General features: G+C 38.3%; 5 protein-coding genes across 5 annotated transcripts; all 5 read right to left on the bottom strand.

The window, feature by feature from the left end:
- Positions 1–3519: 3519 nt before the first annotated feature.
- Positions 3520–3919, bottom strand: LOC137015013 (histone H2B-like). The gene has a single exon (XM_067379646.1). It carries the CDS (start codon positions 3900–3902, stop codon positions 3528–3530), a length of 375 nt encoding a protein of 124 aa, XP_067235747.1. The 5' UTR covers positions 3903–3919; the 3' UTR covers positions 3520–3527.
- A 782-nt stretch (positions 3920–4701) lies between these two features.
- LOC137015328 (histone H4) lies at positions 4702–5058 on the bottom strand. The gene has a single exon (XM_067380223.1). It carries the CDS (start codon positions 5050–5052, stop codon positions 4741–4743), a length of 312 nt encoding a protein of 103 aa, XP_067236324.1. The 5' UTR covers positions 5053–5058; the 3' UTR covers positions 4702–4740.
- Positions 5059–8883: 3825 nt separating this feature from the next.
- On the bottom strand, positions 8884–9322 carry LOC137015110 (histone H3). The gene has a single exon (XM_067379816.1). It carries the CDS (start codon positions 9308–9310, stop codon positions 8900–8902), a length of 411 nt encoding a protein of 136 aa, XP_067235917.1. The 5' UTR covers positions 9311–9322; the 3' UTR covers positions 8884–8899.
- A 499-nt stretch (positions 9323–9821) lies between these two features.
- Positions 9822–10457, bottom strand: LOC137014995 (histone H2A). The gene has a single exon (XM_067379608.1). The coding sequence runs from the start codon at positions 10338–10340 to the stop codon at positions 9954–9956; it is 387 nt and encodes a 128-aa protein (XP_067235709.1). The 5' UTR covers positions 10341–10457; the 3' UTR covers positions 9822–9953.
- A 703-nt stretch (positions 10458–11160) lies between these two features.
- Positions 11161–11958, bottom strand: LOC137015089 (histone H1-like). Its single transcript, XM_067379776.1, has one exon. It carries the CDS (start codon positions 11912–11914, stop codon positions 11294–11296), a length of 621 nt encoding a protein of 206 aa, XP_067235877.1. The 5' UTR covers positions 11915–11958; the 3' UTR covers positions 11161–11293.
- Positions 11959–15014: the final 3056 nt, after the last annotated feature.

Below are 15014 nucleotides of genomic sequence, written 5' to 3'. Positions count from 1 at the left end.
TTAAAAATGAAACTTTCATATATTCTAGATTCCCTACATGTAAAGTAAAACGTTTTTTTATTTTTTTATTTTTTTTATTTTGATGATTAGTGCGTATAGCTCATGAAAGTCCAAAATCCAGTATCTCAAAATATTAGAATATTTCCTAAGATCAATCAAAAAATTGATTTTCAAAACAGAAAAGTTCAATTTCTTTAAAGTATGTTCATTTGTACACTCAATACTTGGTCGGCAGCACATATTACAGCAAATGACTTGCTCCTAGCACAAATTACAGCATCAGTGAAGTGTGGCATGGAAGTGATCAGCCTGTAGCACTGCTGAGGCACTATTGAGCCTTCAGATCATCTGTATATTGTTGGATCAACTGATTCTTGTCTTTCTCTTGAAAATATCCCATAGATTCAGGGGTCAGGCATGTTGGCTGGCCAATAAAGCACAGTAATATTATTGTCAGCAAACCACTTGGAAGTGTTTTTTGCACTGTGGGCAGGTGCTAAAGTCCTGCTGGAAAAGGAAATCAGCATCTCCATAAAGCTTTTTTAGCAGATCAAAGCACAAAGTGCTCCAAAATCTCCTGAAAGATGGCTGCATTGACTTTGCACTTGATAAAACACAATGGACCAACACCAGCAGATGTCACGGCCCCCCAAATCATTACTGACTTCAGAAACTTCACACTAGACTTCAAGCAGCTTGGATTCTGTGCCTCTCCAGTCTTCCTTCAGACTCTGGGACCATGATTTCAACATGAAATGCAAAATTTACTTTTATCTGAAAAGAGAACTTTCGACCACTGTTCACTGTCTAGTTCTTTTTCTCCTTAGCCCAGGTAAGATGCTTCTGACGTAGTTTCTGTTTCAGATGTGGCTTAGTAGTCCTTTTCCTGAAGATGTCCGAGTGTGGTGACACTTGATGTGCTGACTCCGGCTTCATTTGACTCATTGTGAAGCTCTCCCAAGTGTCTGTCTGTATTCTCAAGCTTGTGGTCATCCCTGTTGCTTGTGCACCTTTGCCTACCCAATTTCTTCCTTCTAGTCAACTTTGCATTTAATATGCTTCGATACATCACTCTATAAACAGCCACCACATTCAGTAATGACCATCTGTGACTTACTCTCTTTGTGGAGGGTGTCAATGATTGTCTCCTGGACCATTGCCAAGTCAGCAGTTTTCCCCATTAGTGTGGTTTCAAAGAACAAGAGAAACACGGAATTTATACTGTAGGGATGGTCATTTAATGAAACTCAAATGTAAATATTCTAATATTGTGAGATATTTGAGATATTTTGGACTTTCATTAGCTATACGCTCTAATCAACAAATTTATAAAAAAAAAAATTAAAAAAAAAAATTAAAAAACTTTTGAAATTTTTACTTTACATGTAGGGAATCTAGTATAAATGAAAGTTTCATTTTTTAAAATAATTTACAATAATAAAATGAAAAAAAAAAAACTTTTTCACAATATTCTAATTATATGACCAGCACCTGTATGAACACATAAAATCGCTGTTAACAGGTTAATACAACATTTCCAATTCCATGACTAGTAAAATAAACACAACTTACTCTCTGTAAAATGGCGTGATCTGCAGGATGATGGACACGGAGGTGGGTAGCCTAAAAAGGTTGGTGCTGTTGCCACCCTACGCATTGACTGTAGCTAGGCAAATTCTGCAGATTGGGCTGTCTAAGGAGCCAAAAAACTCCCATACTGTGGAGCTTACATTATTCAGGTGTGAGCCTCTCGCTCTCCTGTTCGGACGACATGGTTCTTCTTGTTCTATAGCTCTGCATGCTGTGTCTTCTTTTTGTTTGACAGGTGTCAGTGTTAAGGTGCAATACTGCCAGGTATTGGCGCTGGAGTATTTACAATGATATCACAAGCGTCCTATTTATTTTAAATATTGTGGTTATCGCCAATACCGGTATATTGTCACACCCTAAATTAACACAATATCGATATTTCATGCTTTGAATATCATGATTATGGTCAATATACTGTAACTTTGACCTTCAACCGTTTGGGGGCCATTGAAATCCACTACAAGGAGAATAATCCTGGAATGTTTTCAACAAAAAAAAAAACTTTATTTTCGACTGAAGAAAGAAGGACATGGACATCTTGGATGACATGGGGGTGAGTTAATTATCAGGAAAACTGTGTTTGAAAGTTAACTAATCCTTTAAGACTTAGTGTTTTTGAAAGAGGAAGGCTGAATTTATTTGATCAAAAATACATAAAATATTAATATAATGTCAAATAGATGTTTTCTATGTGAATTCATTGTAAAATGTAATTTATTCTTGTAATCAAAGCTGAATTTTCAGCATCATTACCCCAGTCCTCAGTCACATGATCCTTCGGAAATCATTCTAATATGCTGTATTTTTCATAAACATAAGAAATGTTACACTCTTTTCCACAACTGGACCTTTATTCCATAAAAGGACAGTTGTCAAGCTCCTGTAAGGACAAATAAAGGCTTTTGTGTTAGCACGCGCAAGTGACGATTCTGTCAACCAATCAACGTTCTGCACAGTGTAGCTCCACCCTTTTGGTATGGTACTGTTGTGCTTGGTACCCCAACGAAAGGGTCCCAAAAAAGTGGTACGGTACGGTTCGGAATTAGGGTACAACTTTTGACAATGGAAACGGAAAAAAATGCGTACCATACCGAACCGTACCGCTCAGTGGAAACGAGGCATAAGTCTTTTAGATTATACCAGAGAATTGTTATGTGGACTGATTTAATGGTAGTTATTTAACTTTAGTGATATTAAACTTCCCTGTATGGAAAGGAAATTAGATTTTTTTCTTCAAAATTATTTACTATTTGCCATGTGCACTAAGACTTATAATGTAAAGAAGTATGTCAGTCATTCATTAATGTTAATGATCAGCATTTCATTAAAAAATAGCATTTATATTTTTATGTTAGTAAACACATTGGTGGGTTTTATGGTGAGATGTTGCAGACCATGTGATGGGCCACTTTTTTGTAATGTAGATTTCTCATGATGTAGCAAGTTACTAATGAGTAAGTTTTGAAGTGCTTTAACAGCAAAAAAAGTACACAACTTAAAAATATTTGAGGGCCAAAAAAAAAAGTTTCATAATTGTATTTAAATGAATAGGTTGTCCAACACTGAAAACATTTTCAAACCTTCAAAACAATTTACGCACTTTTTCTCCTTAAAATATAACACAATAAAACTAGTTTAATTACACTTAAATTTCATTAAATTAAGTTTGTCTTATACTTCAATCATTGTAAGGTAAACTATAAAGTTAAGCCTAAACTAAGTCATTTTTGCAAACCAGATTTCGGAATAACTACGAAAATTAGCTTTGACTGAGACATGGATCGAATTCACAAGGTTTAGAAAATTCTCCGATTCACAATTCAATATTTCGATACTAAACATTTAATCTGCAACAGATTCTACAAACAGAAACTCTTTAACGAGAAGATGGGTGGCTCTTAAAAGAGCCTTTGGGTCGCTGAGTCTCGGTTGAATCTCTACTTGGAGCTGGTGTACTTGGTGACGGCCTTGGTGCCCTCGGACACGGCGTGTTTGGCCAGCTCTCCGGGCAGCAGCAGACGCACGGCGGTCTGGATCTCTCTAGAAGTGATGGTGGAGCGCTTGTTGTAGTGAGCGAGACGAGACGACTCACCGGCGATGCGCTCGAAGATGTCGTTGACGAAAGAGTTCATGATGCCCATCGCCTTGGAAGAGATGCCGGTGTCAGGATGAACCTGCTTCAGGACTTTGTAGACGTAGATAGCGTAGCTCTCCTTCCTGGACTTTCTGCGCTTCTTTCCTCCCTTACCGGCGGTCTTCGTGACGGCCTTCTTGGAGCCCTTCTTAGGCGCGGACTTTGCTGGTTCAGGCATGATGCTTTTTGAACACAAACTTCTCAAAGCAATGGGAGCTTAGAAGCCATACAGAGATTTTTATTCACTGTCCTATGCTAATTTTCAAAGATACAGATAGCCTCTTTTAATAGGCCAAACCCATAAACTCGTATTTCATTGGACAACTCAAAGGATCACGAGCGGAATGAGGGCCAATCACATTCGCCGCCGCCAACCGCTCAACGTTTGAACTACACCCTGACTGTTTCCTGTTTCTTTTCCCGCTCTTTTTATTTTTATTAGTTTGAGAAAATAAGTGGTTGTACACAAATATTGTAAATCATCGCGTAAGTTTAAAACCCCCTGAGGGAGTTTTGGAGAATAAGAGACCATTAAAGGTCAGACACCCTTCAAAAAAGAGTTTTTGATCTGGATGCCATTGATTCATGAAACTATTGAACAATTTAAACAGGAATGATAAATAAAAGCCCATTTGTGCAAAACAAATACCAGTTTCGGTAATGTATATGCATTTTCAATTCTGCTCACTTTGGCCCCATTCTGATCCAATCTTTGTACTGTTTTGTAAGACATCTTTCTTAAAAATAAAATGCTAAACATTGATTAATAAACAAAGTTTTCGTGCACCGTTTATATTTTGGGTATCATCTGTCGATTAAAGAGAACGAAGTGAAAATGTACTGATAGTCCCCATGTAATACTGTTCATAAGTTCATTTATAAACTAGTGATGTTTATTGTACATCCTGAAAATCAAAAATTCATGTCAAGTAATTTTCATCGACTCTTTATGTGAGAGAGTGGGTGGCTCTGAAAAGAGCCGTTGGGTTGGTGTAGTTGTTCCTGATTTGAGAAGTTTATCCTCCGAAGCCGTACAGAGTGCGTCCCTGTCGCTTCAGCGCGTACACAACATCCATGGCGGTCACGGTCTTTCTCTTGGCGTGCTCGGTGTAGGTGACGGCATCGCGGATGACGTTCTCCAGAAACACCTTCAACACTCCGCGGGTCTCCTCGTAGATCAGACCGGAGATGCGCTTGACACCGCCACGGCGAGCGAGACGACGGATGGCGGGTTTGGTGATTCCCTGGATGTTATCGCGCAGAACTTTGCGGTGACGCTTGGCGCCTCCTTTTCCGAGTCCTTTACCTCCTTTGCCTCTTCCAGACATGTTTAACACAACTCTATCACACAATGATGAAGAATGGAAGACAAGTGTTAGTAGGAGGACTTTTACATTTGCTTACAGGACCTGAGAGAAACCAGCACCGCGTCACAATGCGCAACCCGCCCCTCTCCTTTTTTGGCAGAATGAAGATAAAAAGAAGTGGAAAACACCAGGGTACAAGGTCACTGGTTAAAAACTGTATTAAAATTAGATTTTCACAATTGCTAAAACAAAAAACTCCATTCTCTGAACCAAATGCTCAATGGACTACACCAATTTATCGAAGAAATCAGTCTTTCTGTAAAACCTTAAACAAGTTTGCAAATCTTATGCACTTTTTTTTTTGCAAAACTCTAAACACATTCATTCTCACTCACTAAAACAAATATTGCACTGTGATGCACTTGTGTTGGAAAACAGTAAACAAGTGACAAAATTAAACACAACTATAACACAGTTGTCGTTTACAAACAAGGGCTCAAATGATGCGATCAAACCAGCTGTGGGAAATAGAGGCAGCTCAGAGTGCACAGGTGTATTGAACGATGATACAGGTAATGGATGGAAACAATGAGGGAGAGGAGGAAGAGGATGGTGAGGAGAGTGTTGTCAAGGCTGGATCAGCAAAACCGTCATTGACTGTGATGTCGACAAAGTCCTGGACCCAACTCAAAGATGTGATGTTGAGGCAGAATGAGTCGCTCATTGAGGTTTTGCAGTTGGGTGGATGACATGACCTACCTTCCTCTGACAATATATTATTACAGTATACCATAGCTTTAGTTGTTGTATAAAGACCTATACTTAATTTTTTTATTTAAACATCAAAATGTTTATGACTACAGGTACATATATTTATACTTGTGTATATATATATACATACATACACACACACACACACACACACATATATATATATATATATATACACACACACACAAGTATAAATATAAATAACAGAATTAGGCATTTTTAATGGACACAGAAAGAGTTTAGGTCTGTGCATGATTTTTAAGCAAGTTCTGGCCAAATACGTTTTGTCCATAAAATTGGCATCATATGGCGTGATATTACAGGCAATAATTTGGACATCATTATGATGAACAGATCCAAACTCAACCAGGAAGTTGCAGTATCATCTCTGGAATGGTTTGGAAGGTCATGAGGTGAGTTCTGACTGTTGATTTTTATTAAAAGCTCTGTATCTGATTTGCTCATTAGTGGTCAGTGTTTTGTGCCTTATGGTGTGACATTACTTGCATAAAAATGAAACTTTTTTACAAATTTTACTTATTAATTCTTACAAATCATTGCTGCCATGTGGCAGTTTACATGCTAAGTAATAGCTGTTTTTAGTTAATCAAGAGATAATCTTAAATGAGCAAAACGTCATATGGTGTGACACTGTATCCTATGGTGTGACTGTTTTTCCAAGTCATACCATATGAAACATTTGTCACACAATATTACATACATCTTTTTTAACAATAAATAAATAATCAAAACATATTTAAATAATTAAATAGTGAACATTAAATTACCCATCCAATTAAAGGGTTAGTTCACCCAAAAATGAAAATAATATAATTTATTACTCACCCTCATTTCGTTCCACATGCGTAAGACCTTCGTTCATCTTCGTAATGCAAATTAAGATATTTTTGAAAAATCTGATGAGTCAGTGAGGCCTCCATTGCCAGAAATGTCACCGAACCTCTCAAGATCCAGAAAGGTACTCAAAACATATTTAAAACAGTTCATGTGACTACAGTGGTTCAACCTTAACATTATAAAGTGACGAGAAAAGGTTTTGTGTGCCAAAAAAAAAACAAATAACGACTTTTCAACAATATCTAGTGATTGACGATTTCAAAACACTGCTTTGGAGCTTTACGAATTGAATCAGTGATTCAGAGCGCCAAAGTCACGTGATTTCAGCAGTTTAGCAGTTTGATACGCGATCCGAAATCACTGATTCAATACAAAAGATTTGTAAAGCTCAGAAGTAGTGTTTTGAAATCGGCCATCACTAGATATTGTTGAAAAGTCTTTTTTGTTTGTTTTTTTGCTGCACAAAAAGTATTCTCTTCACTTTATAATATTAAGGTTGAACCACTGTAGTCACCTGAAATGTTTTAAATAATAGCTTTACATTTAGTAGCTTTATGGATCTTGAGAGGTGACAGTGACATTGCTGTCAATGCAGGCCTCACTGAGCCATCGGATTTCATGAACAATATCTTAATTTGTGTTCTGAAGACGAATGAAGTTCTTACAGCTGTAGAACGACATGAGGGGGAGTAATTAATGACAGAATTTTAATTTTTGGGTGAACTAACCCTTTAATGTATTGCTCTTCAATTTTAAACTTAATTTAACCACGTTTCATCATGTCTGCCATACTTTGCATATTAAAAGATGCAATTTTTGTCTGTGTCAGGCAGAAATGTCAAGTAAAGAGATGACACAATAAAATGATCTTAGTATATTTGATGATTTTTCAGTCATATTAATGTTAATTGAATTAATTGAATGTTGAATGCATATAAAATACACTTTTTTGCAATGACAAATTTTGGTGTGGTGCAGTTCGTCATATTGTGACTCTATATCATTTGGTTTGACACTTTGAATTCTGACAATAAAATTTTTTTTTGGTAAAATGCATAAAAAAGTCAATGGAGTAAAAGAGAAATAGTGTCAGCAGTTACAAGCATTTTGTTAGATTTAGGTTTGTCAGAATTAATCTAAAATATCTGGAAAGGCTGAAGAGAGATGTCTTACTTTATGATTAGAAAAAATAATACAAACTATAATGGATCTGCACCAAAAAGTTAAATCTTAAGATAGAAATTATAAATATATATGGTGAAATTGGTTACGTTGGGAGAGTATATCTGATTTTCATTTTATAATAACTTTTATGTCACATCATATGACAATTTTAGGCACAAATGCAACAAATTGGTGAATAAATCCAATTTCCAATACAAAATCTGATAGACCACATATATTTTTGGAAATTCAAGAGTCAGTACAACACAACTCAATATTTGTTTGCCTAATATTTGAAGTAAAAAAAACAAAACCAAAAAAAAACAAAAATTCAGGCTTATACGTCAACCAACTTTTTGAGTGTACTGTAACATACTTTTGATTTAGTTTTCTTTGACCTGGGCTTACTGTATGGTTACAGTATGTAAGTGCTGAATATACAGACATTCAATACTATGTGAAGTTTATAAACGTAATTTAGGGAGGAAGGAGCCCATCTAATCTTCCAATCAACAGCCAGAGTTTATTACACATTTTGGGAGACACAAGTGAATAGGGAAATACATTGCATATCAATATTATGAAATTTTAGTTATGAAAATTGCCAATTATTACTGCAGTTATATTTTTTTTTCCATTACATAAAGCATGTAGATACATTGTATATAATGGGAAACACGTTTATGGCAATTTTACACACATTGAATAAAGCAAAATGGTAGATCAAATCATTCCGTTATATCTTTTACATAGTTGAGAATAATCTTTATACAAAGTTTGCAATATATATAAAAAAAAGCCTGAAACCTAAAAATGTCTTGGAGATGTAAATAAATAACCACACACACGTCCACTACAGAGTGAACTGCTTAAGTGTTTTGTTTTGAGTTATTTTTTTTCTGGCCTCATTATTACTAATGGTAACTTACAATTAAGAGAAAGACCCAACTGGTGTTAAATTCAATTTTCGACACCTATTAAGTGTTAAAGTGGAAATTCCCTCGTTCAGTGTAAATTTGGTGGCTCTTAAAAGAGCCTTTGGGGTTTGATGGGGTTTGATGTGGCTGATGCGGGTTTAGGCGCGCTCTCCGCGGATACGGCGGGCCAGCTGGATGTCTTTGGGCATGATGGTGACCCTCTTGGCGTGGATGGCGCACAGGTTGGTGTCCTCAAACAGACCGACCAAATAAGCCTCGCTGGCCTCCTGCAGGGCCATGACAGCGGAGCTCTGGAAGCGCAGATCCGTCTTGAAGTCCTGAGCGATTTCTCGGACCAGCCGCTGGAAGGGCAGTTTGCGGATCAGCAGCTCGGTGGACTTCTGATAACGGCGGATCTCTCGGAGAGCCACGGTCCCGGGCCTGTAACGATGGGGCTTCTTGACGCCGCCGGTGGCCGGAGCGCTCTTACGGGCGGCTTTGGTAGCGAGCTGCTTCCTCGGGGCTTTGCCACCGGTGGATTTACGAGCGGTCTGCTTGGTTCTTGCCATTGCAGTAGTCAACTTCTCTTTCTATCCTGCTTACGCTGGAAATGCTGCTCTGTGTTACGCGCCTGCTTTTAAGGCATTGCGCGGCCATGAGCTCACAGTGTCGGGAGGGTGCCGAGACTTGTGATTGGCTGATCTGTGACGTGTGCTTATGACTGCTAGCCAATGACTGCGCGCTCCAACTTTTCAAACAAGCAGAGGGTTTCCCGCTCAGTGTGCTTTGTTCCATTTTGCTCATCAGTGTAACACACCCAGAGGCTTTATACTCATGTTGCTTTATTTATGAAATATTCATTTTGTTCCTAAATATTGTGTTGATATCAGGTTCGAACAAAATCATTCTGTATAAAAGCACAAAAAAAAAAAACTATCTTCATGTCTTCATATCTTCTATTTTCATGTTAATTACTTTGTTCTTGCTACTATTGTAAGCCATTTGTAAAGGTCTAATTGTCCATGCGAAGCGATCGTAAATAATGGTTTCGATGGGTCATTTCCTGATATAAACTTCCTCTTTTATTTTTCTTTTTTTTTTAAGTCAAGGGTTTATGGTGCTTTAAACGGTTAAAGAAAACAGCTCTCTATCAGATAAAATGGGTGGCTCTTAAAAGAGCCTTTGGGTTTCAGTGAGACAGACTGAATCCGCTTATTTGGATTTGGCGGGTTTCTCGGTCTTCTTGGGCAGCAGCACAGCCTGGATGTTGGGCAGCACACCGCCCTGAGCGATGGTCACTCCGCCCAGAAGTTTGTTCAACTCTTCGTCGTTGCGCACCGCCAGCTGCAGATGACGGGGGATGATGCGGGTCTTCTTGTTGTCCCGAGCGGCATTTCCAGCCAACTCCAGGATCTCAGCGGTAAGATACTCGAGCACAGCCGCCAGATAAACAGGAGCACCAGCACCAACGCGCTCGGCGTAGTTGCCTTTACGGAGAAGCCTGTGAACACGGCCGACGGGGAACTGCAGTCCTGCCCTGGATGAGCGAGTCTTAGCCTTCGCTCTTGCTTTGCCTCCGGTTTTACCTCTTCCACTCATTTTTAATTTCTGCTACAACTGTTTCTTCAAACGACGCTGAAAGAATGAAAAAATGTGTATTCGAGGCCCTGGCTTTAAGCGAACGTTCTCGTCGCTCATTGGTTGACAGTCTGTTAAGATTGCAAGCCAATCACTGAACTTCCCACCAACGCATCCAAACCCCACCCCCTTTTATTGATGGTTTCGGGTAAAAGGTTGGTAGATTTGGATAAAAACACCAGAAAACCTTAATAAAGTAAGGTTAACAATGTATTAAGGTAATTAAGATAAATAAATATTTATAACATCTATTGTAGTTTATGGCATTTCTAAGTAGACAGTCGGCATGTGTAAAACATTGTCAGTTGAACTAAAGCGGTGAAACAACATTTTTTTTAACAAGCTTTACAAATAATTTAATTGACCAAGATTAAGGCCCGGTTTCTAAACCAGGATTCGGCCTTAGTTGAAATAAGCTTTTATAAATGTTCACTAGATAGAGAAAAAAAGATTACTGGTGTGCATGGCGCTGACATATTATAAGTTATGTCAGTACAAGTCACTTTCAATTAAAAAAGCTCAAACATACATTTTGATTTGACTAGTTTAAGCCTTTTCTGTGAAACAAGCTTTTTTTCACGTTCACCTGGAAGGGTAAACAAGGCCCACCATTATTATTTATCTCAGCTCGTCCACTTGCAGGTGTATATACTGAATTAAGTTTTTAAAACTAAGTATGAAGTCATTTTAAGTGTTTTCTCACGTTAATCACTGTAAAATGTCCCTCTGCTTTTTGTGATTTAAATACTGAGCCAAGAACACGCATGTTAACAAATATTAAGTTTTTTCTCAAATAATTTACTTCCATAACTATTAAAATTGTAGATCAAACCATTAACATCAGAGTTTTGCTCTTTATTCAGAGATAGTGGTTGGCTCTTAAAAGAGCCGTTGAGGAAGAAACAGTAAAGACTTTACTTCTTTTTGGGCGCTGCCTTTTTAGGCTTGGCGGCTTTAGGCTTTGCCGCCTTAGGTTTAGCCGCCTTGGCCTTTTTGGGGCTCTTGGCTGCTTTCTTAGCGGCTGCTGGCTTCTTTGCCTTCTTGGGGCTCTTCGTCGCCTTCTTAGCGGCTGTGGCGGCGGGTTTCTTGACCTTTTTGGGCGATTTCTTGGCGGCGGGCTTCTTTGCCGCTGCGCTCTTGGGCTTCTTGGCAGCAGCGGGTTTCTTGGCCGCGGGCTTCTTCGCTTTAGGAGCCGCTTTCTTGGCCGGCTTCTTCTTGGTCTCGGCTTTCTGCTTGTTGAGCTTGAATGAGCCCGAAGCGCCGGTCCCTTTGACCTGCACCAGAGTGCCTTTAGTCACCAGGCCCTTGATGGCGATCTTGACGCGGGAGTTGTTCTTCTCCACGTCGTAGCCGCTGGCGGCGATAGCTTTCTTCAGGGCGGCGAGGGACACGCCGCTCCTCTCCTTGGATGCGGACACAGCTTTGACGATGAGTTCGCCGACGCCTGGACCTGCTTTCTTGGCTTTCGCAGCTGACTTCTTCTTGGGCGCTTTGGCCGGGGCGGCAGCAGCCGGGGCTGGAGCGGTTTCTGCCATCTCTCTCTCGGATCGGATCTACAGTCTTTCAAACGCTGTCTGGTTTCAGCAATGATCAGCGCTCGAGCGCCGCTGCGCTCTTTAATAACACATGAGAACCGTATAGACTCAACCCGTCCTGCTCGGTGTCTGTGCGCCTCCACGAGCCCCTCACGACTGTGTTTTCTTCTCTTACATTTGGGGCAAAACTGGAGCGGTAAAATAGTTTGTCGCAGTAAAAACAAAGTGAGCACCGAGCAGAGGTTCTGAACTTTCACTGGAGACTAAAATACGCGAAGAGGAAATGTTTCTTTTGCCTCCGTCAGACCAAATCCATGTCGAGCATTTTCGGGGAAAAGCCGCGTGTACATTTGATGCCTCGTTTTAATGAAAAATTTGATAAAAGCCTGAACGCGTCCTCTGTGTGTTCAGAAAACAGTCTGAAAGCAACTTTAATGAAATCAGCATTAGTGAGGGGCGTGAGGAGGCTTTCATACAGCTGTTGTTTTGGGCAGCTTGAAGCACACGAACATCATCCGGAGGATCCGAGTTTGTGACTCTCCTGTCTGACCCTCATCTTCGCTTAGCAGATGATAACAATAGTAAAATACGTTTCATCATGAAAGTATTAATAATTTAACTGAAAAAAATAAATAAATTATGAATATACTTTAAATATACGTTTTCATAAGCTGATGCAAATTGTCCTATCTGTTTCTCCTAGCTTATTAAAATTCTCCTTAAAATACAACTTATTTGTATCATTATTTCTTATTACCCTCCCTGGTTGTACTTTTCTGGACAATGTTTGAAACTTTGTGTTGCAACATATCTTGTCATTACCTCCTTAAGACTGTATTCCTAATTGAATGTCAGTCACTTTGGATAAAATCATATGTTAAAATGAAATGTAAATCATAAAACAGGTCTCGCACATAAAACCAAACATTCACAATCTCTCTTTAACCCTGAACCAAAACTGAGAAAACTTCTCTGCCCAAAACAACATACTCTGTAACACTATTGTTCAAGTTTTAAAAGAAAAATTATTTCAATTTAAGTTCAGTAGAGTTATTTTATTCATAAACTAACAGTATCAGGGTTTCCGACTTTCTTTGGCTGGTTAGAGTGAGATTGAGGACACAGGGTTTTAAGGATCCAACAATTCATTTTTAAGTTTGTTTTAATAATGCAAATTACCCAATAAATGAAGCTCAATGTTGTACTTGATTCACCTTTCAGAAATTGTCCATATTAACTTTGTTATTACCAGCCAGTCAGATATCTGATTGACTAGTTTATTAAAAACAACAACATAAAATACATATATTTGTGTATGATCTACATTGTGTGGCAAAAGGTGCAGTAAATAGGTCAACGTTATAGTATATAAAAGTGTTGTAGGACACAATAAGCATGCTGTCCAGCAACAGCAATGACTAACAAATTGGTACTCTGTAAGTTTAACTTTAATATCAGTAAATGATAGTGTATCTGCTTTCAGTAAATTCATTTGAAAAGTACAGCTGTAGCATATATGAATTTGATTTATAATTAAAATTGGTCCTATACATTATGTGATTAACTTGCATTAACTTTTGTTAACATGTTACATTTATGCATTTAGCAGACACTTTTATCAAAACCAGATTCCAGTAGAGGAACAGAGGCAATTTGTCACAAAGACAATACTCAATGATTAGGAAACCAGCCAGAGCAAAGGTGAAATACAGAGAAGAAAAAGATAATTGTGTTTTGGGGGACATTTTGCGTAGCTATGATTTGTTCATTCTCTTGAACCTTTATTTAACAAAAGTACAAAGGAAAGATTTCCAATTTTCCAAAATGGTTGGGACAGAGGCAAAATAAAAAAAACTAAAAAGCGGAAAAGCTCCAAGCCTGGATTTTGGCATGAACCCAGAGTACTGGCTGGGACAGGAACCAGCCGAGAGTGAGGAGTCTGGTGGAAAACAGAGTCGGCTAAGGATATAGTTATTAAAACATATTCTAGCATATTTGACTCGCATGTTTTTTTATTTTGCACATTTTACACACAATTTAAAGCAACTTGTAAATCAACAATATTGTTACTCATGCAGTAATTGGTCAACTGTTGCCTTTGTTTCACAAATTACTTGGAAGTTACTAAAACTAACACTATGTAGGTGCATGTGTGATATATGAAAACACTACAGTTAAAGGTGCCCTAGATTCAAAAATTGAATTTCCCTCGGCATAAACAACAAGAGTTCAGTACATGGAAATAACATACAGTGAGTCTCAAACTCCATTGTTTCCTCCTTATATATAAATCTCATTTGTTTAAAAGACCTCCGAAGAACAGGCGATTCTCAACATAACACCGACTGTTACGTAACAGTCGGGGTGTACGCCCCTAACATTTGCATATGCCAGCCCATGTTCCCAACATTATGAAAGGCATTAGACAAGGGCAGAACGTGTGGATCTGTGCAGAGCTGAATCAGACTAGGTAAGCAAGCAAGGACAATAGCAAAAAAATTGCAGATGGAGCAATAATAACTGACATGATTCATGACATCATGATATTTTTAGTGATATTTGTAAATGGTCTTTCTAAATGTTTCGTTAACATCAAAATAAACACTGTACTTACGCGATTAGACATGCTGCATGACGAACACTTTGTAAAGATCCATTTTGAGGGTTATATTAGCCGTTTAAACATTTTTTTTTATGTTGTTTAAGGAAAGCGTGAGCTCTTGGGGCGTGGAGCACCAGATTTAAAGGGCCACACACCCTGAATCGGCTCATTTCTAATTATGCCCCAAAATAAAAATTATTAAAAAAAAAAAAAAAAAAAAAAATCTATGGGGTATTTTGAGCTGAAACTTCACAGACACATTCAGGGGACACCTTAGACTTATATTACATTACAATGTCTGATTTTACCAGTAAAAAGGGCCTACATTATTTTAAGTATATATAGTTAGTGACAGAGTATGCATTTGTCTCTATATAATTCTCTCAGCTTCAGAACTACGAATATATGGTATCATCACTGACTTGTGCACTAGGACCAACTCAAGCTTATTCAAGTCCACCCCTGATACCAAATTTAACATTTTAATCAAGTGCATTT

This window comes from Chanodichthys erythropterus, chromosome 24 (assembly GCF_024489055.1).
Source record: "Chanodichthys erythropterus isolate Z2021 chromosome 24, ASM2448905v1, whole genome shotgun sequence".
NCBI classification, from domain to species: Eukaryota; Metazoa; Chordata; class Actinopteri; order Cypriniformes; family Xenocyprididae; genus Chanodichthys; species Chanodichthys erythropterus.
Note: the sequence above shows the minus strand (reverse complement) of the source record. Positions and strands in the feature narration are given on the sequence as shown.

Excerpts from the sequence above, each read along its gene's own strand:
- LOC137015328 (XM_067380223.1), bottom strand. The coding sequence starts at position 5,052 with ATGTCTGGAAGAGGCAAAGGAGGTAAAGGACTCGGAAAAGGAGGCGCC.
- LOC137014995 (XM_067379608.1), bottom strand. The coding sequence starts at position 10,340 with ATGAGTGGAAGAGGTAAAACCGGAGGCAAAGCAAGAGCGAAGGCTAAG.
- LOC137015089 (XM_067379776.1), bottom strand. The coding sequence starts at position 11,914 with ATGGCAGAAACCGCTCCAGCCCCGGCTGCTGCCGCCCCGGCCAAAGCG.
- LOC137015110 (XM_067379816.1), bottom strand. The coding sequence starts at position 9,310 with ATGGCAAGAACCAAGCAGACCGCTCGTAAATCCACCGGTGGCAAAGCC.
- LOC137015013 (XM_067379646.1), bottom strand. The coding sequence starts at position 3,902 with ATGCCTGAACCAGCAAAGTCCGCGCCTAAGAAGGGCTCCAAGAAGGCC.